At 37.3% G+C, this 27,751-nt stretch overlaps 1 protein-coding gene across 1 annotated transcript in view; it reads left to right on the top strand.

Moving 5' to 3' along the window:
* ATP8B4 (ATPase phospholipid transporting 8B4 (putative)) overlaps positions 1–27,751 on the top strand; it is a 195,559-nt gene that overhangs the window by 96,572 nt on the left and 71,236 nt on the right. Inside the window, 5 exon segments of the mRNA XM_036033364.1 lie at positions 4,746–4,904; positions 11,741–11,829; positions 14,324–14,520; positions 20,468–20,676; positions 23,890–23,933. Of these exon segments, the coding sequence (XP_035889257.1) occupies positions 4,746–4,904; positions 11,741–11,829; positions 14,324–14,520; positions 20,468–20,676; positions 23,890–23,933 (698 nt within the window).

Here is a 27,751-nt window from a genome sequence, read left to right as displayed (position 1 = left end):
GGGATAACCAGAATTCAGCTACTTGTCTTCACAGAAAAAATGACTTTATACAGGTTATTTAGCTTCATCCAGATCCTCCTGCCAGCACTCTGTCATCTCACAGTGGCTGTCTGGGAAGTGGCCAGCCTGTGTGGGGGCATTTAAGCAATACTTTTGTTATACTGGGGAAAGGGAGATGGAATTTGGGATAGCAGTCCTGAAGCCAGGAGTTACTTATTTCTTTCAGGGTTTTGCTTGCTTTGTTTCTTTTCTTTTTTTATAGTTTTGTTTATTTACTTTGCTTTTACATTTATTTTTTTATTTTTCAATTATAGTTGTCATACAGTATTATATTAGTTTTAGGTATATACCCCAGTGATCGGACATTATATAACTTACTAGGTGATCATACTGATAAATCTCATACCCCTCTGACATGGTTATTGGAAAATTATTGACCATATTCCTCATGCTGTACTTTATATCCTTATGACTATTTTGTGACAAGCAATTTGTACTTCTTAATCCTTTCACCTTTTCACCCATCACCACAACTCCCCTCCCACATGGCATCTGTCAAAATGTTCATTGTATGTATGCATCTGTTTCTATTCTGCTTGTTTACTTATTTTGTTTTTTAGATTCAGTTATTGATAGATACGCATTTATTGCTGTTGTATTGTTTCTATTTTTATGTTTGTTTTCTTCTTAAAGAAGACCTTTTAATGTTTTATGTAATACTGGTTTGGTGGGGAGGAACTCCTTTACCTTTTTCTTATCTGGGAAGCTCTTTATATGTCTTTTGATTCTAAATGATAGCTTTGCTGGGCACACTAATTCTGGTTGTAGGTTCTTGCTTTTCATTATTTTGAATACTTCTTGCCAATTTCTTCTGGCCTGTAGAGTTTCTGTTGAGAAACCAGCTGATAGTCTTATGGGAGCTCTCTTATAGGTAACTAACTGCTTTTCTCTTGCTACTTTTTAAGATTCTCTCTTCGCCTTTAGCTTTTGCATTTTTATTATAATGTGTCTTGGTATGAGCCTCTTTGGGTTCATCTTGTTTGGGAATCTTTGCACTTCCTGGACTTGTATGTCTGTTTCCTCAGTCAAGTCCAAGAAGTCTTCTGTCATTATTTTTTCAAATAGATTTTCAATTTCTTCTTCTCTTTCCCTTCTGGTACCCCCATGATGTGTTGGTACACTTGGAGTTCTCCAAGGGGCTCCTTTTATTATCCTCATTTTTTTAGATTCTTTTTGCTGTTCTGATTAGATGATTTTTGCTTCCTTATGTTCCAAATCACTGTTTTGATTCTTGGCTTCATCTGCTTTACAGTTGATTCCCTCTAAATTATTCTTCACTTCAGTTAGTATAGCCTTCATTTATAACTGGTTCTTTTTCATAATTTCCATGTCCTTTTTATGCTGTTGAAGTTCTCACTAAGTTCCTCTACTCTTTACCTAAGTTCATTGGGCATCCTTATAACCAGTGTTTTGAACTCTGCATCCAGTAGATTGCTTGTGTTTATTTTATTCAGTTCTTTTTTCTGGAGCTTTGTTCTGTGCTTTCATCTGGGACATGTTTCTATGTCTCCTCATTTTGTCAGCCTCCTTGTATTTCTTTCTTTCTTTCCTTTTAAAAATTTTTTTATTCTTAGAGATGGGAAGGTAGGGAGAAAGAAACAGAAAGAAATATCAATGGGTGGTTGATCTGGCCTGCAACCTAGGCATGTGCCCTGACTGGGAATTGAACCAGTGACTCTTCAGTTTGTAGTTTGTGCTCAATCCACTGAGTTATACCAGCCAGAGCTATATATTTTTTCTATGTATAGGTAAAATTGCTACATCTTTTGGCCTTGGTAGAGTGGCCTTATATAGTAGATATTCTGTAGAGTCCAGTGGCACAGCCTCCCCAGTCAGCCAAGCTGAGCACTCCAGGTGTTCCTTCTACCCCCATGTAGGCTGTCTACACCCTCCTATTGTAGTTGAGTTTTGGTTGCTGTTGGCACATCAATGGGAGGGATTTACTCTTAGGTCAATAAGCTGTAATGGCTAGCTGAACCACCATTGAGGATCAGCTGTGAATGGGCCTACACCACAGAGCAGGACTTACCTCAGGGCTCTGGTGCCTGCTGAGTCTTCCACTTCACTATGTCGCTCATGGAGGTGGTCGGGTGGTGCTTTGATGTGGTCGGAATCTGTCCACAGAGTGTGCTGGCTCTGGGACCTCCCAGGAGCTGGAGGCCCTGGTCAGCCACTGCCTATGTTCTGCCCAGGGCCACCTGTCATTAGCTACAAAACAATCTGCAAATGGTTGATACTTGTGCTGGGCTTGGAGGTGACCAGGAGAGGCCAAGCTGTGAACCAAGTCCAGCTGCTGCTAGTGCCAGGCCTGGGCCCACTTGAGAGGTATGGGGCATGCTGAGGCCAGTTGCTGCTTGCTTGAGAGATTTTAGGAAAGTCTAAAGCATGAACCAAGATAGGACATTCTATGGTAAAGCTACTGGAAAGTGGGTTGGGTGGGCCTGAAACTTGGGTGGGGCAGGGTCTTAGGGAATTACCAGGCAGGGCAAACAGTCATAGCCAGGTTGATGGAGACTCAGACAGTGTGCCTGCCTGCAGGCTCTGTGGGGGAAGTGCTCAGAGAAGGAACAATGGTCTCTGCCAATACTTCTTTTTGGGAGAAAGCTGACCCTCCAGCTCTTGCCCCGATGCCAGACAATTCAGGTCCTCCCCATATGTCTCTGGTACCTTTTGAGCTGCTACCCCAGTGCTGGAACTCAGAGGGAGTCAATCTGAGTACATCTGTGCTCAGACCATTTAAAGGGAATTTCCTGAGACTCTAGAGCCCTCCATCTCACTCAGCCACAGTCCCCACTGGTTTATACAGCCATAAGTTGTGGAGATGTTTCTTCCTGGCACCAGAACTTTGGGCTGGGAGGCCTGGTGTGGGGCTGGGACCACTTGCTTCTCAGAGGGAACCTCCAGAGCTCAGATATACTTCCTGCTTTTTGGCCTCCACACCTGAGTGTGGGATCAGCCCTTTCGTTGTCTCTTCACCTCCTACTAGTCTCAATGTGGCTTCTTCTATATATTCTTAGATGTAGTACTTGCATTCGGTGAGATTCAGGCAGTTCTGAATGATGGTTATTCTATAACTTAGTTGTAATTTTGATGCAGTTGTGGATGATGTGAATTTACCTATGCTGCCATCTTGACTGGAAGCATGTTTTATTCCTTCATGCAGAGTCTGTTAATGTTAGTAATCTTGTTGGTCAGAAGTAATCACACCTTGTGAAAACTGGCTTTTCTCACCTAGGTCTAAGAATTTTAATAGAAAAAGATATCCTAGGAAGGAAAGGGAGCCAATGTAAAAATGTTCTAAGTGTAGCAGGTGTTTGGTGAATGGTGTAGCCGTGTGATACATAGGTTCTCTAGGCTGGGCTGGTCTCCTTTCCCTTCAATCAGTGCTGTAGGCATGTGTCCCTTTTTTATCTTCCAAATGCCATTTATTATGTTCTAACCTACCATTTTGGATTCTGATTAAGTAAATATACTTTTATTGTTTTTGAGAGAGAATTCTCTAGGTACTAAGCTGTTGGATCCACCCACAACATCTCTTTTTATTCTGTCTCTCTCTTCTTTCCTTCCTTGCACCCTCTGTTTTTCAAGTCTTTGTACTTGCTACTTATAAGACTTTAAACCTCAATTGTTTGCAGTACAATGTAGTTTTTAATTAAAGTTATTGGGTTGACATTGATTAATAAAATATAGGTTTTATTGTTTAGTATATTTTATTGACAAGTTATATAGGTTTTAACTGTATAATTTTATGATACATGATTTATATATTGCATTGTGTGCCCCCCACCCAAAGTCACAATGTATTGTAATTTAAAAGTTGTATTTTGTGACAGGGTCCATAAAAGAGTATTTCTGGTTTTCTTTTGTATCAGGAGAATACCCATCCTAAAAGTATCTATTCTTATTAAAATAGTGGAACAAATTGATTCATTGATTTGGAATGGGCATGCCCTTGTTTTGGAATGGGCTCAGAATTAAAAGAAAAACACCAAAAAAAAAAAAAGAAAACTAGATACATCTTCTGGCCAGGTTGGGACAATTTATATGGTGTCTTTGAGAGTCCCCAGAACTCTGAATCTAATCAAGATGAAAAGCATGGAACAGCTGAAAGGAATCACATGTATTCTCAGGCATATGTAGCAAACAGGACCCAGGTTTCTTCGGGGTGGAGTATAGATCCACCTTTGAAATTCTGATTATAAGCCTTAAGACCTGATTAACTTTGGCTGTGAAACTGGAAGTGTGCCATCTAAACCTGTGGGGAAGTTTACATTAAGTAGATGCAATAAGAAAAACTTTTAGAACAGTCCCTGCCTTATCTTGTCAAAAGTCATTGTTAGAAACTAGAAGTAGAGAGAAGTGATTTTTTTTTAAGAAAAAAAAATGATCCCATGACTCATGAGCTTCCTGTTTTTATTTGGACAGTGCAACAAGGTACCTTTAAAACATCTGATAGGTTTTCATCTTCGTACTCCCTAACTTATTTTTCCTAGCACTATCTTATACATGTAACTGTGTGCTGTCTAAAAAAGAAGGTAAAATACATGTGTACGACAAGTAAGGTACTATCCAAGTACTGTGGCTTTCTAAAGAGAGGTTAAGTAGTGTGGGTTTCTAAAGAGAGTTCTAAAGAGAGTTTAAGGTAAGTCATAAAAAGGCTTTTAAAATTAATATTTATTTTGCAGGGCTTGTTGTCTGTGAAGCACCTAACAACAAATTAGATAAATTCATGGGAGTTCTCTCTTGGAAGGACAGCAAGCACTCCCTCAACAATGAGAAGATAATCCTGAGGGGCTGTGTCCTGAGAAACACCAGCTGGTGTTTTGGAATGGTTATTTTTGCAGGTATGGCTACTGCCCAGGGTTGGTTGGGAGACGGCGTCCCTTCCTGACGTTTGCATGGGCATAGTCTGGGGCTCCCTGAACACAGTGCTTCTATTCTATCTGAGGTGTCGCCCTGCATTGACTACAGAGTGCAGGGCACCAGGGGAAGACACCAATGCTCCGGAATACTGTGTGCGGGTCCGCTGTGTGAGGAATCACTGACATCATGAACGTGGTCCTAAGGGTGCTTGGGCCTTAATTACTCAGTGGGGGGTAGATGCTTATTGTTTAATTTCTCATTCTTTAGCCCCATCTCAATCATCCACATCATTATATTTACTAATTGACTTGCCTTTGAAATGGGGAAATAGTACCAAAAAAAAAATTCCCCTGCTCTGCTGTTAATTTGGTAGTTTGCAAAGGTCCAATAATTCTTTTGGAAAAGCTTTCTTGGAGCTTCCACAGTTGTTTCTGTTTATACTCCATAGCTTCTTTTCTTGGTCAGTGGGCCCTGAAAGACTGTGTGTGATGGAAGTGGGGTGGGAGTTAGGGAGCAGGGGAGGAGCTTTTAACTCTTCCTGCTGCCCACTTTTTCATTCTCTGCTTTTTATCTGTGGGCCCAAGGTGGCACTCTCCTGCTGAGGAAGCTTACAGTAGCACCACTTCATAAAGCCACTCAAATGGTTCTCATGGCTTCAATTGCTAACCCTTGACTTTTAAAAATCCTGTTTATTGTGACACTAAATTAAGATGTGTTTGGGGCCCGTTGACTATATGTGCAATCAAAATTGGAATGTTTCTCTTAACTGACTTTCCTCAACAACAACAAAATGTTCATTAAAGACTCAAAAGGGTTCCAAAACTGGAAAAGTCCTCCCACTTCTTTCTAAATACTCTCAGCTGTGTGTGCTAACAAGGCTCTTGCTGATTGGGACATTGCCATCGAAAGGACTTGGGAAATTCCGTAGAAATGAGGCAGTGTATGTCCTTTTACCTGGGAATTAATCTGGTTTCGTAATTCTCTCATCAGTTGCTTTCATTCTTTTGTCATGGAGATAAGCCTGTGATCATATCTTTCTTCATTTGCTTCTTTCTTGCATTGAGAGAAAGACAGCCAAGCTCATACCTTCCTACTTAATGAAGGGGGGACTCCTTGGAGGTCCTCTGATGGGAAGGACACTCCTGGTTTGCTCCCTGCCATCATAGAAATGGGGAGTGCTTCATCATAGGAATGGGTGGTAACCCAAAATTTTGTTTGCATTTGTATGACCTTGTTTGAAAATACTGATTCAGGACTATGGTGCAGCATGTTAAGCTAGGACAGCTGCTCTGAACCACATAGGGGCCAAGTTTTACTTCAGAAGGCTGGCTCTGTGGGAAAATGCTTCTATAGAGAAGGAAGTGGGGTGGTAAGTTGAACAGGTCTCCCTCTAAGCAGTATAACGGAAAGTTCACAGAATCTGGATTAGACAGATCTGGGTTCAGACTCGTTTACCAGCTGTAGGATGTTAAGTTTTGGTTACTTTCTAAGCTTTAGCTTTTTCTACTGTAAGTGGGGGTAATAATAAGTTGATTAGGCAGTCACTGTAAAAGCTCAGTGAGACAATGCATATGGAAAGAGGATGCTTGACAAATGTTTTCCTTCCTTCCATGCTTCTCCCTTCTTTGGGCATCAGTTCAGAGTGAATTGCCTGCTCTATAGGCTGAGAGTTGGGAAAATGTACTGCTCTTTGGATTTTGGCAGGGAAGTGTGGGAACACCCTCTTCTTTTGTGATGTGGCCTGGATGTTTCCTGGCAGGAAACCTTCACAAGGGAGATATTTGTAATGCACATCATGCCTCCGTTGACTTCAGTCTGGGCACAAATGCTGATAAAAAGCTTAACTAGAATGACAGCAGGCAGAATGGTTGGTTTCACCAGTTTCAAAGTTGCACAGGTGAATGTCTCAGAACCACTAAGTTTTGACATCTAATTTGGGAAACTAGTTCCAGGTAAACACCTAGATATTTTTAAAGTTATTCAAAATGAATTATTAACTATTCTTTCTGTGTTATTACTCTAATTATACCTACAATCGAGGATTGTGTAAGGAACTATCAAGACAGACATGGTTTACTTTTCAAATCTATAACTTATGAGGGTCTAAAGTACATTAACAGCTAAGCCATGTCTCCCTGGAAATGACTTTTCCTTTATACTCAAGGGAGGAAAAAGTCTTGTTTCTGAGGGTAGGAGTCTTATTACTCATTTGTGGAGTCCATTCCATCTCGGCGCACAGTAGGTTTTTGCTGGATGCCTTCTGTTTGCTCCTCCAGATGTGTGGTCATCCTTTCCCACTCTTCTCTCTGGCCTGGAGGTTGACTTAATGTGGTTTACACTCAGGTTTCCTTGAACTTTGGCTTTTAGTTGGGCTATGTCATTGGGGATCCCTGGAGAGAGATAGATCAAAGGGGAAAAAAGATTGAAATCAAGGTATTTATTCTTCCCAACTGTCTGCCTGCCTGCATAGTCACTTCAGGTAGCTCAGTCCCTTAACATACAGTCACTCTTCTTCTAAAGATTGTAAACTCAACATACCTCTCTCCTTTAAGGTCCAGTAACCACTCCCTTCCCTCCTCCCTTCCTTCTGGCTTAGATGGAAACATCTTGATTGCTACCAAGTCCTTGGTTACGTCATTAACATTTAGCCTCCCCTATACCCCCATGCACACTTTGGTATAGTCCCTTTATAAATAAACCTGTCTCCAGTTGTCCTTGTTCAATGTATCATCTATTTCCTGTTTGGACTCTGAGTGAGTCATAGTCTTAAATACGCATTGATTGAATGAGTCAGTAAATTAATGAGTTAATGGACTGTTTCATATAATTTTAAAATAACGGTCAAAAGCAAGAGATTTAGACTTAACTAAGTCTGGGTTCAAATTCTGTCTCTGACACCTACTAGACAAGAAATCTTAAGCAAGTTACTTAAATTCTTTAAACCTCAGTCTCATTATTAGTGAACTAAGGATAACTAACTTGTCTTCTTTTAAGCATCAGCTGAGATAATAGATAAAAAGCACATATATATTTTGCCTAAAGCATAACAAGCACTTAATAAATTAATTTATTAAACAATTATTTATTGAGTGCCTACTATGTGTCAAGCACTATGCTAATTACTCACTTGTAATTAAGAATGTGAACAAAACAAATACAGTCCCTTCACTCATGTGGTTTTGAATCTGGTAGGAGGCAGAGACTTTAATATCAAATAATTGTAGTAATGAATATATAATCTTAAACTGAGATAATTGCTCTGAAGAAAAAGAATATGGACTCACAAGAGTATATAATGCAGGAACATGAAAGGAAAGGACAAGTTAGCTAACAGGTACGTTATGGGTAAAGGGCCTATTGAAGGTGTGAGGATGGTGAGGTAAACAACAACAACAACAACAACAGCAAACAAAAAACAAACTTAAGCAGGCCAGTGAGGAGCAGTGGAGCAGGTGTGAGGATGGTGAAGTAAACAACAACAACAGAGAAAAACAAAAACAAACAAGTAGGTCACTGCAAAGCTGTGGAGCATAGAGAGTGAGAAGAACAGAGATGCATGAGTACCTGGAGATGTGAATGGGGCTGGACCACGTAAGACCTGTGGCTTGTATTTAGAACTGTAGTTTTTATCCTAAGAGTATCAGGAAACCACTGCAAGTTTTCAAACAGATGGTGTGTGTTTATGTGTTAAATTTTAAAAGTTTACTCGTGACTACAGTGTTTGTAACATTGGTAAGTAATAGGTGCCCAAAAAAAAAAGTATGATTGCAGTGGGGAAGAGGGGAAATATTAATTAGATTTGGGGGCAGAGTGGATTTAGGGAGACAAAGTTACTAGGCCTTTTATTATAGTCCAGTTGAGAGAAGATGGTACTGTGGACTAGAGGGTAAGTCATGGAGATAGTCTAGACTCCTAGGGTTCTCCCAGACTTCACAGCCGGGTGAGAAGTGGTGCCATTCACTGAGATGAGGAACTCTGGTGCATGGAGAGCATGGAGGACACAGATGGACAGATGCCTGGAGAGGACAAGTTGGGCCGGACATGAGCAACTTGAGAAGCCTAAGAAAGACTCAGGTGAAGATGTCATATAGGCAATTAAATATATGAGTTTTTAGAGCTCAGAGGAGAAATCTGAGCTGGAGATACACATTTGCTCTATGAATGGTAATTGGAATTGTGGTCCTAGGTGAGATTGTCTAGGGAAGGCAGGTTGAAAATGAACAGAAGATGGTATATGCATGAGTCTTAGTGAATTCCAATATTTCATGGCTGGGTAGAGAGTGGTGGTCTTATTAGCAGACAAAGACAGAGCTACCAAAGAGGTAGGAGGAAAAGCAGGAGAATATTGTAATATGGAAGCTAAAAGAAGAATGTGTTTCAAAAGGATGGACTAATCAACAGTATTAAAGGTCTTAAGAAGTCAAAGAATATCTAGAATATATTGATGATAACACCAGATCTGTCTGAATGGAATGACTGGCCCAGAAAGTAGGGTGGGTGATGAGTAAGAAATGAGGAAACAAGGACTATTGAGTATTGAAAAGTCTTTCAAGAGATGTGGCTATGAGAGGAAGAAGAGATGTGTATGTCAACATCTGTGGATATATTTAAATAAGTTCTTAAAAATCCATTAAATGGATTCTTTGATAGTCTGTGTGTGTATGTGCTTGTATGCATAAGTTGTAAATTTTTAATATAAAACTGGTCTGTCAGTATTTCATCTTTTAGCAATCACAAACTTTATTTGCCCTTGTGATCTTTACTACAAAAGAAATTATTTCCCACCCTCAACATTCACATGATTTTAATAAATGATTTTGAGAAAATGTGGGTGGCCTCCTTTACACAGCAGTGGCTGGAATAGGGCACTGGGGTACAATTTCCAACTCAAGACTAGTGAATTTTTCTGAGATCCAATCTTTGCTTCAATTTGTTTGGAAAGTAAATGAAAGTCTTTAACGATGTGCCCATTCTTCCTTGATTTTTGGAATTTCATGTGCCTCCCCTTTCTTCTTCCTTTCATTTCTCCTCCCCTGCTATATTAAATGTCTTCATGAATTGAAAATAATCATGGGAAGATGATGTGTAGAGGCAACACTAGACAAGTAAGCTATAATTAAAATTTAATTGCTTCTGTTTAGCATTTTCCTTGCCCATAAGGAATGTCCTAAGCAATAATGTATTCTAGCATTCTCCTTTGTTAAACACCTAATAATCTACCTCTAAGGCAGTGAATGATATTCTTAAAATTCCTTGAACAAAGAACACACTTAGTCATGTCTACCATGAGATAATGTATTGTATTTCCCTGAAATTAATGCTAACACAAGATTAAGGATAATTCTTGTCCTTACATAAAGTACATATTATATACACAGTGTGTAATACATAGTAAAGGTTTAAATTATATCGCTCATGTATTGTTTGGAGTTATTCTAGTTTCTCTATTAAAGGTACCTCATATCTTTGTGGGAAACAGATTCAGGATTTGACTTCTTATTTCAACTTTTCATTTTTGACCTTAGTGTTCTGAATTGTATTTTTTTTTTTTTACTTAATTCTATTTTTGTTTATGCTGTTACAGTTCTGGCTTTCTCTCTCTTTACCCACCTCCACCCATCTCCACCCCAAGCCAATCCCCATATTGTTGTCCATGAGCATGGGTTGTGCATAAATGCTCTTTGGTTCTTTACTATCTTTTATTCTGTTCCTTCTATCTCCTTTCTGGCTGTTGTCAGTCTGTTTTATGTATCTAAGCTTCTGTTACTATTGTATTTTGTTCATTGGTTTATTGTGTTCATTTGATTTCACATATAAGTGAGAACATATGGTATTTTTCTTCCACTGACTGGCTTAATTCACTTAGCATAATTTTTTTCCCAGGATGATCCATGCTGTTGTGAAATGTAAGAGTTTCTTCTTTTTTACTGCTGCATAGTATTCCATTGTATAAATGTACCACAGCTTTTTTGTGCACTCATATACTGATGGGCAGTTAGGCTGTTTTCAAATCTTGGCTATTATAAATAGCACTGCTCTAAACATAGGAATGCATATATTTTTTGTATTGGTCCTTTGGGATCCTTGGTGTATATTCCCAGAAGTGGAATCGCTGGGTCAATAGGGAATTCCAGGTATGAATGACCCATGGACATGGAAAACTAAGTTGTGGAATGACTGTGGGAGTTGGGGGTGGGTGGGCAGAGGAGGGCAAAGTGGGAAAATTGGGACAACTGTAATAGAATAACAATAAAATATTTAATAAAAAAGGGAGTTCCATTTTTAAAATTTTAAGGATACTCCATGTTGTTTTCCACAGTGGTTGCACCAGACCACATTCTCACCAACAGTGCAAGAGGGTTCCTCTTTCTCTACAATGTCACCAACACTTGTTTGCTAATTTATTGGTGGTGGCCATTCTGACAGGTGTAAGGTGATATCTTACTCAAATTATTCCTCACTCTGATGGACTTAATTATTTTTAACTGCTTCAAGCTACAAGCATATTTGTACACAGACTTTGGAAAAATCCCTTTTCTTAAACCTTTCATTTATAAGTTCTGTCTAGATTTATTTCGTTCTAAGGAGGCTAACTCTATTGCAGTTTCCAGAGTTCAGCCACTAGTTGAGAATCATATACAACTTAGTAATGGCCTTGCTTGCTCTTAATAAAAGTTAAATTACTTAAAAATATATTCTTTTATTTTCAGGAACATCTGATATGAGTAGGAATTTCTCCTCTTCCTCCTCCTCTATCATCATCATCTAATAATAATAATAATAATTTCAAAGTTGATATTAAAAACATTTTTTACAGGTCCTGACACTAAACTAATGCAGAACAGTGGAAAGACAAAGTTTAAAAGGACAAGCATTGATAGGTTGATGAATACTCTAGTACTATGGGTAAGTTTCTACAAGAAAATTAGGCAATGCCATTAGTCATTGTTATCTTCATATATTTCTTATATTTTGCTGGGAGTTCTTTCAGAAGTCTACATTCTCCTTGTATAGTTTGTATTTGGAGATTATTTGTTTGGGGCCCAGTTATATAGCCCTCTACTTTCCAGATTATCATTTCTCAATCTTTGATAAAGTTTCTTATGAGAGGTAGGCTAGTGTTATGGAGGCTTCATAGTCTTACAAGTTCTCCATATTCCAAAGATTTGCTTTTAAAAAACAAAAAATAATTTTTAAAAGGTTTGGCCTTTCTGTTGTCTTATCTTTGCTCATATCCTCTCTTCGTAGCTTGTGGACAGGCCTGGCTTCATGAGTGTGACCTGTTCACCTATGCAGGTGAACTCTGAAAGGCCTCACATTTGTTATTGATCTGATATTGCTATGTAAAGTGGTGTTTTTTAGAAATTCTTAATAAGTTTCGAACACAGGGGGCACACATTTTCATTTTGCACTGGGCCCTGAAAATTATGTAGCTGATTCTACTTACGAATCCTCTGAGGCCTTAGTCACAGCTCTCCTTCGTGAACTCTTCCCAACCTCTTAACCCATGGTTCTCTCTTTCTTCTGAACTTTTTTTCTCCTCTGAATTTTTGAAATGATTTCCTTTACCACCATTTACTAAAAACAGTCAGGTATTCCCCGCATCCTACCCTATTTGCAGTTAGTCTTGTGCTACCTCAGGCTGTGGGTCTGATTGTTGTCTGATTTTTCATGTGATATTGCTTTGCCTCCACATGTAGGGGTTAAGTTTTAGGACATTCACTTTGAAATATGAGGATAGTAACTATGAACCGTGTTCTCCACCTGCCTCATCACAGACTCACAATTATAAAATCTGAGCTCAATATTTATTTGCTTAACTAGTATGTAATAGTGGGGCTCTGAATAATGAAATAAGGAAATGGACTCTTATTTTGGTACAAAATCATGTCCAGGCTCTGTGACTTGAACTTTTTAATATTACCCTCAGACTTGAACTTTTCTCCAGCTACACCTGTCCTCTTGGGTCAGGAGACATGCCCAGAAGGAGTCTGTGACCCCTTCCTGATATTCCCAATTTAAATGACCCTGTGCTCATTTCTAGGGTTTGCATAGGGATTGCATATCTATCCAACACAGAATAAAATTACTGGGTTGTGAAGCAGGAATGTCCCAGCTTATTGTACTAGAAAATTGGTTAATCTGTAGGGGAATTAGAGTGTCTCCTTAAATTCAGTAATTTAATGAGAAGTATCAGCAATTTTAATTCTCTTAGAGTAATTCACTTAAATTAATTTATAATCAGCCATTGACAGAAAGAGGATACTGCTATCACACTGGTAGGATTTTAGGGATTCATAATTCTACTTTTCTCTAGTGCACAGTTTTCTAATATACTTTAAACTGCCTTTCCCCAAACTCTGTCTTCTTAATGTGCCTATTTTGTTCATGAGAGAAAAAAGAAAAAATCAGTTCTAGAACATCTGAACATTCTCTCATGGAGGAAAAAAGGAAATTGGAAGGCAGTGCATTCCCATTCTCTAGCCCCACATCTCCCTTGACAGTGGCTGGTCCCAGCTCCTATTACAGTGTGACACTTAGCAGAGCAATGTCCCTTGAACACTGTGTTCAGCTCAGATCTGACCATGGCCACTGACTTTGTGTTCTTCCTGCTGAAAGCTGGAATTTGAGGCTCACAAGGGACTCACTTTGCTGTTTTTTTATTTGCTATAGCTCCAAAGTGTCTCTTTGCTAATACTGATACTAATCACAAGGTAAGAGTCGGCTAACTTTCAGGTTGCTTCCTACCTTTTTTCTTATCTCAAAAGGAAAGTATATATGTCATGAAATATTTTAATTAATCCTTATCTTTCTTGTTAACCTTAAGTAAGTATTATGCTACTAGATCTGTAGCCAAAAGACTTGCCCATTTTCAGATAAATCGTTATCATTGGTGTTTTCTTTTTGCTTTTGTGCCTTGGGTGATTATATAAGTTATCATCTAAATGTAATACTTTTGAAGGGGAAAGGAGGGAATGATATAAGATCACACCTGGACAATACATGTAAACTGGGTTTGACCAGGGCATGTCTTCTTTACTTAAGCCACTTAAACATATACACTCATGGTGAACTGATTAATTAAAGTTATTAGCTTTATGGCAGTGGATAAGTTATACAAATTTTCTGTTTCCACTTTATTTTCTTTTGTTTTTGACCAGCAAAGTGTGAGAAAAATAATTGTTCCTATCTCAGAGTCAATGGGAGAATCGAGAAAATGTCTATAAAATATTTAGCTGAGTCCCTGCATAATAATGTTATATTTTACTCCCATGATTAACGACAAGTAAGGAGAGATTTGTATAACTTGCTTTTCAAATGATAATTTCTTGGAGTTGGAAGTGTAATTAGATTGCATTGATGGGACTAGTTCTTAACCAGGCTTCTGTTCTCATTTCAGATTTTTGGGTTCCTGGTATGCTTGGGCATTATTCTTGCCATAGGAAATTCAATCTGGGAGAATCAAGTTGGGGACCAGTTCAGAACTTTCCTTTTCTGGAATGAAGAAGAGAAGAACTCCTTGTTCTCAGGATTCTTAACATTCTGGTCATATATTATTATTCTCAACACAGTTGTACCCATTTCATTATATGTGAGGTAAGATGACAGTTTACACTTCAGTGAAGCCTTTTCCTTAAAAGCCTTTGTTTTGCATAGTCACTTTTGTCTGTCATAAAATTGCAACAGTGAGATGGATGTCTCTCTCTGTCTATGATCTGCCACATCTGTTATAAAGGAAGCAACTAAACTGGTGAATCTGTTTAACTTTTACATTTCCAAATTACAGTAAGTGCGTTTTATTTTCTTCTTCATTCAATTCTTTTTCTTATGAATCTTTTTCTTTGGAATATGTGGACTATACTATAATTGCATCCAACCTGATCAGTTAGATTTGGGTTGATGTTGGGTAAGAAATAAAAGGATATTTGGGGAGATCTATGGTGATGGTGCCTCCCTGCTTCTAGTCTGGCTCCAGACACCTGAGTTTGGATCCTGTCCTACACTAACTCTGTGAACTGGGCAAGTTAACTGGCCTTTCAGTGCCTCAGTTTTCTCATTTTAAAACTAGAGAAAACAATAGGATTGTCTGAGGAGTAAACAAACATGTAATGCTCTTAGAAGGATGGCACATTGTAAGAATTTAATGAACATTAATTATTTCTATTATTTGTAACTATAAAAGAGTACATGGAGAAGTTGAAATATAGTTGGTGGTGCTTAACCATTGTTAAATAGAAGTATGATTCATAACTTCTACTATGACTTGGTCTGTCATCTCTAGATTTGGTCCTACGAACTAGAGCTAAAACGGTCTCACATAGGTACATAACACTACATACATGTATATAGATAAATATAGACTTATATACACACCTCTCAATATATGCATGTATATATTCATATGTGTATGTGTGAGTGTGTGTGTTTGATAAGTTGGCCCTAGAGTCTGTACCTGTGACATTCTTGACCCTGATTTTACCAAGCCTGAGCCAGATGGTCCCAGAGATGCTGGAGCCAAGAGCAGAGTTGGTTGTTTGACTTTCCTCATCACCAGTGTTTTAACAATACACAGCATTACCAGCTTTAAATTTCCACTAATTTTTATGAGCTTCTTTTTCTCTCTTTCCAAAATTCTAGCTATGATGAAGCAAGGGAAGTTTAATGCACTAATCCATCCTTGTTTTGGATAGTGGTCAGGACTCTGAAATGTCAAGTTGTGGGAAACTGACTTGAAGTAGTGGCATATGGCCATAACACTGCAAATTGCTTTGAGCCTTCTGAAACTGTGGCCAGAGCGGGGTCTACTTAAACTGTATCGTGCTAGCTCATCTTTGGTTCTGAGGATCTCTCAAGCTTCTATCCAACTGTAAAGTCTGTAGTAAATCCTGGTCTTTGCCAGAAGCTATGGTCAGCTTTTATAGCTTTCCTTTTATGTCCTAAATGAATAATAAATGCTCATAGTGGCTTACCACCAGTACATGTGCAGTTTCTTATGTCCTCATGAGGGAAGTGTATTCTATATACGCCCTTTCTTTGAAGTGCATTGGCAATTTTCATTTAATGATTTGAAAGGTCTTTTATTTATTTATTTTTTTTGAGGCCAAGGCTGGATTCCCAGGTCAGTGTTCCTTTTCCTGTCAATGTGTCCCTTGCAGTGGTGGAAAGAAAATCTGTTTGGAATAGTCCAAACCCAGGTTCTGGTCTTGGCACTGCCACTGAAAGCTGTGTGACCTTGGAGAAAGTACTTGGCTTCTCTGTGCCTTAGTTTGCCTGTCAAATATGTGCTGCTCAGTAAAATGAGGGGTTTAAAATAATTGCTTTCTGAGGGCTGCAAATAATACTACCTTACCTTTAGATAACATTTTATATTTTATATAAAGTGCTTTCACATACTTTATCTCATTTATATCTCCTAATGCTCTTAGGAAGTAGGGATTGCTGAACTTTTTAAAAAATGAGATGATTCACTCAGGATCATGGAGCTGGTTAGGGACAGAACCAGGTTCCAAATCCAAGGCTTCTGACACTTGGAACAGTGTTTTTTCCTCTATGCCTAAGCTGTGTATGATTTAATAATTGGTGAAGATATCAGGAGAAAAAAGAGGCCGGAATTCTCTCTCTGTTGGTAAGGCGTAGTCCTGATGAAGACAAACATAAGGTTTGCTCTCTCCAAATAGAAACAGTGACTCTGATCTTAACTTGAGGGAAAAAGCATTCTGAGGAATAAAATCTGACATTTACAAAATGAGAACCCCCAGATATTTTTAAAATTAAAAAAAATTGATTGATGATAGAGAGAGTGATTGGAAGAGAAAGGCCTTCACCATAAGCTTCCATTAGGCTTTTGAATAGGTACCAAGGATAAATTAGTGCCACATGCCACTTGAGAGTAAAAGTGCAGAATTTACTTTGAATGGTTAACAATTCCACGTGAGCAAAGGACATTGACTGTGGTAAGATATTTCTTTGCTGTCAATTTGTTTATCTGTGGTGTTCAACATAACCAGCTATGGTTTTTTAATACATCAACTTAAGAAATGCAGCCATTGTACTCCCAAGGAATTAGCTTTTAAGTGTTTTTTTCCAAAGCAACAAGAACTCATTTCCATTGCTTGTTTTGCCACCAAACTGGGGATTCAGACACCCTGCTCAAAGAGCATCCAGGCAGAAAACACTGTGCGGTGTGATCTTGCTAACTCTCAACATTTGTCTCCTTTTCTTTATTATGAAACAAAGAGCTGAATGTTCCACTGTGACGCTCTTATATCCTTTTTTCCTAAACAAAAAGGATGCGCTTTCTCTCTAAGGACTATTTTAGGGTCTAAGAATTCAAATTAATTTAGAGTACTTCTATTGGGTTGTACTGCAACACACAAGGATCAAATTCTGTTCCATTCATTCTGCCTGGAATTTCCAGGGAGCTACTTTACTTTCAAACAAATGAAAGCTTCAGCTGACTTGTGCAAGCTACCACCATAATGCCCTGATGGCATTCTCAGGGTCAGGTCTGCAGCGGCTTTATCAAAGGCCGAAATTCTGGTCTCGGCTCTGTGGTTAGTTATTTATGTGACCCTGGGTTAGTTACTTAACCTCTATTAATGTCTTTATTGATAAAATTAATGAATAGAGAGTCAGAATTCATCTGTACAATACTGATCGACTGCCTATGACAGGTAAGGCCCTGTGCCTGTGTGCACTAATGCTTTGGAGTGGTGGAATAAGGAAAACAAAGCTGAATTACAACAGCCACCAAGGAACTTATAAGGAACTGTGTGTGCCAGGAAGGGTAGGAGTTGGGAGTGGGGGGTGGTGCTGGTGGTGGATACAGAATAGTAAACGATAACAGGAAATATATAAATAAATACATGCAGAATATGACTTTATTTTGTTTACTTGTATCTCATTTATGTGCATACATATTCTCTGAAACAGCTAGTTTCTGATTTCTGTGTAACATAAAAAATTCAGTTATCAAATTTTAACAGAAATTAAATTTTCACAGACATTTATGCTTATTTTTTAATTTTATTTTTATTGTCGACACTATTACAGATATCCCCAATCCCTCACGCTTTGTCCAGCCCCACCCAGCGCCTCCACCCGTGTCCCTCCAGCCATCACCACACTGTTCAAAGCGTGACATTTATTTTTATATCATATGATTCTACTGAGTCGTAATGTGATTTTTAGATTAGGTGTAAAAATGTGTTACCATTTACATGGTTAGGAAATGAACTGGCACCCATACCACTTTTGGGAGGGAAATGTAGATATGTCATACAATTATAGAACTAGAAGTATAGAATTTAATGCCCCTAAGACACTTGGTTGTCCTCTCTTGTCTTCAAGGAGACAAATGTTTAGAGGTGGTGTAACAGACTGCTGTGGACTATCTCATTCTATAGCTGAGAAAACCAAGGCTTAATTCCCACTAAAATCAGAAATAAGCGGTGGATCCTTGCTCTTACCATTACTGTTTTTGTACTGTTCTGAATGTCCTTGTTAGTGTACTAAGACATAGTGACTGAAATATTAATGACAGAAATGAGACATGAAACTAAAATGGAAATTAACCTATTAGAAATGAAGAACACAATGTGATTGAATTCTAGAAAATCCAAAAGAATGATTCTGTAAGACTATTAGTAAGATAATTCAATTAAATATCTGATTTTATCACATAATCGTTTTTTTAATATTAAAAGAATTTTGACAGTTCTTTTATTTATTTAACATTATATTTAACATTCATTTAATATTAAAGATTTCCTTTAAGCCAATAACAATTTAGAAAATTTTCTCATTAGTAAAGAAATATGATGTCCAGAAACAAATCTACCGAACTGCGGTGTGGGCCTGTGTTCAAAACAAGGCAACACAAGATTAAAATTCTTCACCAATAGAGGTACGTTTTCAAAATTGACTTCCTGGAAAGATTTACCCTTCTTGAAGTTGTTTTTGGCATTATAAAATATTAGTTCTTTTCAAACAATTAAGCATCTAACAGACAATAAAAATCCCAAATAAGTTTTATGACAAAGCTGATACATTGATTCTAAAGTTTATTTAGATGAACATGTTGATCCTATAAGGAAGAATAAATGAGTGATTATAGCTAAGAATTTTTGGAAAAGAAGAAAATAAATGTTCTTTTATCTCTTCTCAGGTATTACAAAATTTTCTAAAGTGACAATAATGAAATCAAGAGATGCATTAGGTGACATACTAAAGAACAAAATTGCAAGTCCCAAAATAGATTCTAGCTAGGAAAGTTATTTATATGTAACATGGAAGCAGCCCAACATAATAGGGAAAAGGTTCGTTGTTAAAGAAATGGTGACAAAAAGATTTCCCTTGGTAAAAATTGAAATTAGCTTTTCATATGTACATCATACTTCAAAAAATTCTTACTGTGATAAAGACTTAAATGTGAAAAAATTAGTAAAGAAATAAAGGAGTAATATTGATATCTGTATGTATAACCTTGGTACAAGGAGTGCCTCTCTAAGCAAAACTCCCAAAGCAGAAACTATAAAATGTGGATAAATTTAATCATTTAAAAAGGGAAAACTTCTGTATGTTAACAATAATGTAAATGTTAAAAGACAAATGATAAATTGGGTAGCATATTTGCATAATGTGTATATATAAATTATACATGTCTTAACAAATAAATCCATACACTAACATCTTAATAGGGAAAATAAAATAGGCAAATAACACAATTAGATAATTCTGTGAAGAAAACAACTGGCCAATAAAATATGAAACAAAACTTTAACACTACTGAAAAGAAATTCAGTATACAGTAATTAGATGCATTTGCCTTGGCATCCAGTCAAAGATAATTTTCCATAACCTAATGGTGGAAACTTACATTGTTAGAACCATTTTGGAAATGAGTTTGGCCTTATGTATGACAAAGATTGGAGACGTTCATACCCTTGGCTACAGAAATTTTACTTCCAGAGTTAGAAAGCCATAAATCACTGCTAGACCATAAGACAGTGCTCTTGTCCTGGGCAGCGAACAGACTAATATGACAACACACCCCTGTTTTCACTCAATATCTATTATGGTTTTCTCTGTGCTTGACAGAGATAATGTTTACCTCTTTTGGCAAAGCCACATCAAGCAATGTATTGGAGAGAACATCGTCAACAACACATTTCTTTAGATGAGACGTCTGACAAATATCTTTAATAATAGTTTCTCCTAAGATTTAGGAGAGATGCTAATATATAACACAAGAAATATCCATGGGGCCTGTTTACAGTAAATAGAGAATCATGGAACCTCCCGTAAAGCTTTATGCAAAGCCAGACTGTTGTTTCATGGTGCCGTAAGGAAATAATGTAGAAAAGTTTAAAAAACAGACTCTGCTGAGATGCTTCTGAAGGTCACTAGGGCCTAGGGACAAAGCAGCCACATTTGCTTCTGAACTCCTAAGACTTTGGCAGACTTCTTACTTTGGCAAAGCTTTGTAAGTTCTGAAATTGATGGAGCATTTCTTTTTTCTTTTTTCCATTTTAATGGATGAAAGTGTGGAAGTAATTCGTCTGGGACACAGTTACTTTATAAACTGGGATCGGAAGATGTATTACTCTGAGAGAGCTACACCCGCCGAAGCTCGAACGACCACGCTCAACGAGGAACTGGGCCAGATCGAATATGTTTTCTCTGACAAAACAGGCACCCTCACTCAAAACATCATGACTTTTAAAAAATGTTCCATTAATGGGAGAATCTATGGTAAGAGAAATAGTTCTTTTAAAAAATGGTATTGTTAATGCTCCCTTAAAAAATAAGCAAGTCTATTTTTTCTTATTAAGAAATCCCAAACCACTGCTGCCTTCTTGTCAATATGGGCACCACCAGCATCTAACATCATACTTAGCACTCACTAAATATTAAACACCCACTTAATATTAGCTGGATGAATGTCAAATAATTTAGATGAAACTGGATTTATTACCATTCATCGAGAAGGTAGAGAAGGGGCTTAAATGTGATACTCTCTGAGGTTCTCTCTGAGGTTTCCTTCAGTGTTCCAACTGTGCGATCCTGTTCTGTGGTAGTTAATGGACCCATATCCCAGGGAGGACAAGTTCTTTGTTGTATTTTTTTAATTGTTATTTTTCCCATTACCATTTATCTCCCTTATACTCTTTTCTACCGCTACCTCCCCCTTACCCCCAGCAATTCCCACACTGTTGTCCTTGTCTATGAGTTCTTCTCTCTCTCTTGCTCTCTCTTTTTATTTGTTCCATCCCTCTTTGTAGTATTTTATACTTGCTTCTGGTCAGCTCCGGCATGATGTCAGTGCCTGTGTTTGTGAGATTTGGCTTGAGTAGCCACAGGAGCTAGGTCATCACTATGCAGTTCCTGTTTGCTTTTGTCAGGATACCTGCTCTGTATTTGGACTTCAAGCATTTTATTTAGATGGGATCCTTGTCACCCTGACTTTGGCTGATTTGCAGATGGTTCCTTCTGCTGAGAGCATGAAAGCTCTGCAGAAGGTTTCTGTTGGGTCCCCCTGGACTCCTGATGTTACCTCACTGGATTCTGAGTGTCCAGTTTCTCCCAACCAATCTCAGGAAGTAAAGGAAATCCAAGAAAAAGAGGAAAAAATTCCCCTTGTCTCTTGATGGGAAACCTCACATACTGCTGAATATTTTAAAGCAAGATTTGACCTGGAAAAAAGCTGAAAGTACAAGAAGTTGATTTTTATGATTTTTATGTTCTGCTTTTTGTCCTTCCTCTTTCAGCCCACCCCTGTCACCCAGGGTCACCTCTCCTCTGCCCCCCATCCCTCTCGGATAGTGGAGCAGATGCTTCTTGACCTGGACTTTCACAAGCCCTCAGCTACACTGTGCATTTTGTACATCACTATCACAATGACTAGTGAATAAAACAGAACATTTCCTTACAAAGTGTTTTTGGACATTATTTTTAAAGGCTTTCTAAAAGTAAAAGAGTACTTTAAATGGGAAAATTTTAGTTAGAGTATTGGAGCTATTTTGAATTTGGAGGGCCTTTTAAATTATTTTACCATGACACATACTGATAATATAATATCACTTCTAGAAAATGATGTTGAGGAAGTTAGCAGACATGTGGGCTGAGATTTGTTTGTAGAGATGTGTGTCACTGGGCTATTTTTAGAAAGACCTGTGATTTTCACAAAGGATATAACCCAAGATCTTTGCAAATCTCCAAATTTACAAATCCCCTGAAAGCTTTAATTTCCCTCATAAAATGCAGGAAGGTAATTGAAATACTTAAGTAACCCCTTTAGGCCCTCAGTTTATATGCCATAATAATTTATGATGCATTCGTGATGTCATTAAAATATATTCTTACTAAAGCACTCACAGAATGTTTCACAATAACTTTTTCCTGTTTTCATACACTTTGGTTTTGTTTATATCACAGATCTAGGCCTTGGGAAATTTTGACATTCCACTCTGATTTATCTAAATCTTTTCTGACTCAGAACTATTATTTTCCTGTACCTCTCTAATTTTTCTTCACTCCCATCATAACCCTAAAAGTGAGCTGTCTTTGAGGGAAACATTTTACACAAAGACACAGTTTTGTTTTGTTATTACTATTTATTAGAATTACTGCATATGGGGTGATGACTAGAACATAAGCACAGAGAGTTTGAGATTTAAATTCCAGGTGCTTGGTGAGGTTCACTCATTAACTCAGGGACTCCTCCCACGTGCAGCTACACAGCATCCCAGATTGAGACCTGGGCCCCAGAAAACCAACAAATAACTGTTGGTCAAGTCTTGTTTTTGGTCACAGCATTATGTAGTGAGAAGAGAGGCTGAGGTTCAAAAATCCACTATGCTGCCTCTTCAGTTTTATTTAGTCATGTAACTTTAACCCAGTTCTTCAGTTCACTCATCCATGAAACAGGAAAGAAAAATCTTCACCTGGCAAGTTTGTTATAAAGATTAGTGATAATGGTAGTGCCCAGCACAGGATTGATGCAAATAATTCTTCTTATTATTACAAGAATTATAGTCCTGGCAAATAATATTAAACCTTTGAATGCCAAACAAAAATTAGAAAAAAAAATCATAAAGACCTCCAGATAGGTTAAATCTAAAATAAATTATGCTACCATACAACCATTCAAAATTAAATTCACAAAGAACTTTCAATGACAGCAGAAATTCTCATACTCTAAGTAGTTAAAAACAGCAGGAAGCAGAAATTTATGAATAGTATGATGAATGTATATATACACACTCATATATACAGGTGCACATACATACAATCAACCCACAAATAACTCTACAAATATTGGTTATCGCTGGGTGGCAGGACTATTAATAACTTTTACTTTCTACTGTAAATGTTCTGTATTTTACAAATATCTATAATAATCACATATTGGCTTTATACTAAGAAAAGTTATTTTTAAAGATCTGGCACATAGGTGGCTATGTTCTCTGCCTGCAGAAGACAGTGACATTGTTTAAAGTTTACCTGTTCATCTGACCTTCATGTTACACAGATGTATCTGGCCTCATCCAAGATACACAAAGATGTTCTTGCCAAACTCAAACATTCACGAGAATTGGTCTGTATAGGGTATAATTTTGGATTCCCCAACAATGGAGGTAAAGTAGAAGACAAAATTTGCCTCTGAGAAACACTTCAGATGATGTAATGACAGGCTGAAAAAATTTTAGAGAAACGTGATCACGGGTTTTGTATTTTGTTTGCATGTATATTGCATATTAGTTCTATCTTGGACAAATGTGAGTATTTCTCTGTGTAGGTCGCCATGTTGAGGATCACAGTTGGAAAACAGTCATAAAGTCTGTGTTTGAACTCATAGTGCCATCCAGTAGTAGTGCTTTAATAAATAAGTGTATTCCTTGAGACTAAATGTCTAAATCTAGTTTCAATTTCATGTATTTTTAATTCTCAATTTTTGTTTGGCAGGTGAAGTAGATGATGACATGGATCAGAAGCCAAACATAATTAAGGTGCGGAGGTGATAATATTTCATTCTCACTTTTAAATTCAAATTGCATGCATTTTAAAAATGATCAGCTCCAGCTCTGGCTAGTGTAGCTCAGTGGACTGTCCTGTCCACTGGCCCTGTGAGTCAAAGGGTTGCCAGTTTGATTCCCAGTCAGTCCTGATGCCTGGGTTGTGGGCCAGGTCCCTAATAGGGGGCGTGTGAGAGGCAATTGCACATTGATGTTTCTCTCACTCTCTTTCTCCCTCCCTTCCCCTCTCTAAAAGTAAATAAATAAACTCTTTTAAAAAATAAAAAAATGAGGAGTTACTGGAGGTCTGATTTCCATTATGACCAGATAAGATACATAATATTTAAAAAAATAGATCCATGTGGTTCAAAATTCCTCCTCATTCAGGACCCCCAACCACAGAGTTCCCACTGTTTTTTATTCTTTTAGAGATATTTATGTATATGCAAGCAAATATAGTTCTCCATTTTTTTATGGTAGCATATACTTGTATATACTGTTCTTCAACTTTCTTTTTCACCAATGTATCTTGGAGATTTTTCTAGATCAGTTAAAAAAAGTGCTCTTTTATTCTTTCTAATGAACACATAGTATCTTGTTATATTAATGTTCTGTAATTTATGTATGGAGACACTTAGACTAGCAGAATATTTCTTATTTTGCTAGTAAAGAATATACAGCAAAAATAAGTGTATACATGTGCTGTTTCAAATGGATTCTATACTCTCTAACAAGTTGCACTTTTAGAAATGCATTCCTAAATCAAAAGGTATGTGCACTTATCATTTGATAAATGTTGCCAGGTTACCCTCTTTAGAATTTATACCATTTACCATCCCACAAGCACCCTCATCAACACAATGTTTTATCAGAGTTTGATCATTGGCAAAGTATTTGAAAAACATTATATCAAAATCATTCTGATGTTAATTTTTCTTATTATGAGTGAGGTTAATTTACTGCCTATGTTTTCTTCTAGGATTTTTATGGTTTCACAATTTACATTTAAGTCTTTTATTCATTTTGAGCTTGTTCTTGTGTATGGTGTAAATTGGTGGTCTAGTTTAATTTTTTCCATTTTCCTGTCCAATTTTTCCAACACCATTTATTGAAGAGACTGTCTTTATTTCATTGTATGCTCTTTCCTCCTTTGTCAAATATTAAATGACCATAAAGGCATGGGCTTATTTCTGGGCTCTCTGTTTTGTTCTACTGATCTATATGGCTGTTCTTATGCCAGCACCAGGCTGTTTTGATTACTATGAACTTGTAGTATAGTAAGATATCAGGTATTGTGATCCTTCCAACTTTGTTTTTCTTTCCTTTTGTATTTTTTTAGACTCTCATTTATTTCTGCTCTGATCTTTATTATTTCCTTTCTTCTACTCATGGGCTTTATTTGTTGCTCTCTTTCTAGTTCCTTTAAGTGTAAAGTTCGATTGTTTATTTGAGATTTTTCTTGTTTCTTGATGTAGGTCTGTGTTGCTATAAATTTCCCTCTTAGGACTGCCTTTGCTGTGTCCCATAGGTTTTGGGTTGTTTTGCTTTCATTTTCATTTGTTTCAAGGTATCTTTTGATTTCTTCCTTGATCTTATTGTTAACCTACTCATTGTTTAGTAACATGTTATTTAGCTTCTGTGTTTTTGTGTGTTTTTCAGTTTTTTTCTTGTGATTGATTTCTAGTTTCCTATCATTATGGTCAGAGAAGATGCTTGATATAATTTCAACCTTCTCCAATTTAATGAGACTTCTTTTGTATCCTAACTTGGTCTATCTTAGAAAATGTTCTGTGTGCTCGTGAAACAAATGTATATTTCACTGCTTTGGAGTGAAATGCTCTGAAGATATCAATGAAATCCATGTGCTTAAGTGTTTCATTTAAAGCTGCTCTTTCTTTGTTGATTTTCTGTCCAGAAGACCTATCCATGGATGGCAATGGGTGTTAAAATCCTCTGCTATGACAGTATTATTGTAGATCTCTCCCTTTATGTCCATCAACTTTTGCTTTACTATACAAGGGTTATTTACTCTTGTTAGATTGATCCCTTTATCATTGTGTAGTGTCTTCTTTTGTCTCTCATTGTAGCCTTTGTTTTAAAGTGTTTTTGTCGTATAGATATTGCTAACTCAGCTTTTCTTTTTCATAAAGTATCTTTTTTCACCCCTTTACTTTAAGTCTATGTGTATCTTTTGTTCTGATGTGGGTCTCTTGTAGACAATGTATATATGGACCTTGATTTTTATTATCCATTCAGCTATCCTATGTCTTATATTTGGAGGATTTAAGCCATTTACATTTAAAGTGATTATTGATAGGTATGTATTTATTGCCATTTTATTGTTTCTAACTGATTCTCTGTTTTTATTTTCCTTTTTTTTCTTTTTCTTCTTAAAGAAGACCCATTAGCATTTCTTGTAATACTTATTTGGTGGTAATGAACTCCTTTAACTTGGTATGGTGGTATGGTCTGGGAAGTTCTTTATTTTTATATATATATAAATATATATATACATATTGGGTTGAAAAGGAAAGGAACTATTTATTGAAAAGTTATATAGACCTAGAGTAATGACTTTATGTCTTCATTAAAATCCCAAAATTCCTTAAAACACCACAAACACACACTGTCCTTCCCTCCCCCTTTTGCCCAGTCTGGGGTACTATATCTCAGGAAGAGAAATAGAAGTCCATGACTCAGGTATCCCCTGGTTCTCCCCAGTAATCCATGCTTGGCTGGCAGGCCTCTCTCAGTTCCCAGCACCATCAGCTGTGTTGGCAGGACCTCCAGTTCTTAATCCAAAACCACGTGGAGCCTTCTCAGGCCCACTAGCGAGAGTCCTTTCACCCCTTTCCTTCCTGCAACATGTCTCCTGCATTCTTCTGAACTGCTAAAAGAGAGCTCTGCATCATTGTTACATCTTGTTTTCCAGCTTCCTAAGCTGCATGGCAAAGGGAGCCTCAAAGCCACATAATTCCAAACTTCACCAAAGCCTTATGGTCCTGCCTCTTCAATTTTAAATGATAGCCTTGTTAGTTAAGGTAGTCTTGGTTGTAGGTCCTTGGTTTTCATCACTTTGAATATTTTATGCTAATCCCTTCTTGCCTGAAATGTTTCTGTTGAAAATGACCTGTCATTCTTCTGGGAGCTCCTTTGAAAGTAATTAATTGCCTTGTTTTTGCTACTTTTAAGATTCTCTTTCTTAACTTTTACCATTTTTTTAATGATGTGTTGGTGTGGGCCTCTTTCAGTTCACTGCACTTCCTGGACTTGTGTGTTTTCTTCACCAGATTAGGGAAGTTTTCAGTTATTATTTCTTCAAATAAATTCTCCATCTCTTATTCTCTCTCTTGTCCATCTGGTATACCTGTGATATGGATGTTGTTATGCTTCATGTTGTCACAAAGGTCCCTTAAACTATTCATTTTTTAAAAAATTCTTTTTTCCTTTTGCTGCTCTGATTGGGTATTTTCTGCTATCTTGTGTTCTCAATCGTTGATTTGATCCTCTGCTTCATCCAACCTATTGTTTATTCCTTCTAGTGTATTCTTCATTTCAGACACTTTATTCATTTCTGACTGGTTCTTTTTTATTACTATCTGATTCTTTGTTATGGTGTTGTTCTCACCAAGTTTTCTTTAGTTATCACTAAGTTCCTCGAGCATAATTATAAATTTTTTTGGAACTCTATATCTGTTAAATTGCTTGCCTCCATTTCATTTAGCTTTTTTTCCTGTAGATTTTGTTCTGTTTTTTTTTTTTTGGGGGGGGTGGGGAGGGAATGTTTCTCTGTCTCCCTCTTTGACTACCTC

Source organism: Phyllostomus discolor, chromosome 1, assembly GCF_004126475.2.
Source record: "Phyllostomus discolor isolate MPI-MPIP mPhyDis1 chromosome 1, mPhyDis1.pri.v3, whole genome shotgun sequence".
Lineage (NCBI taxonomy): Eukaryota > Metazoa > Chordata > Mammalia > Chiroptera > Phyllostomidae > Phyllostomus > Phyllostomus discolor.
Note: the sequence above shows the minus strand (reverse complement) of the source record. Positions and strands in the feature narration are given on the sequence as shown.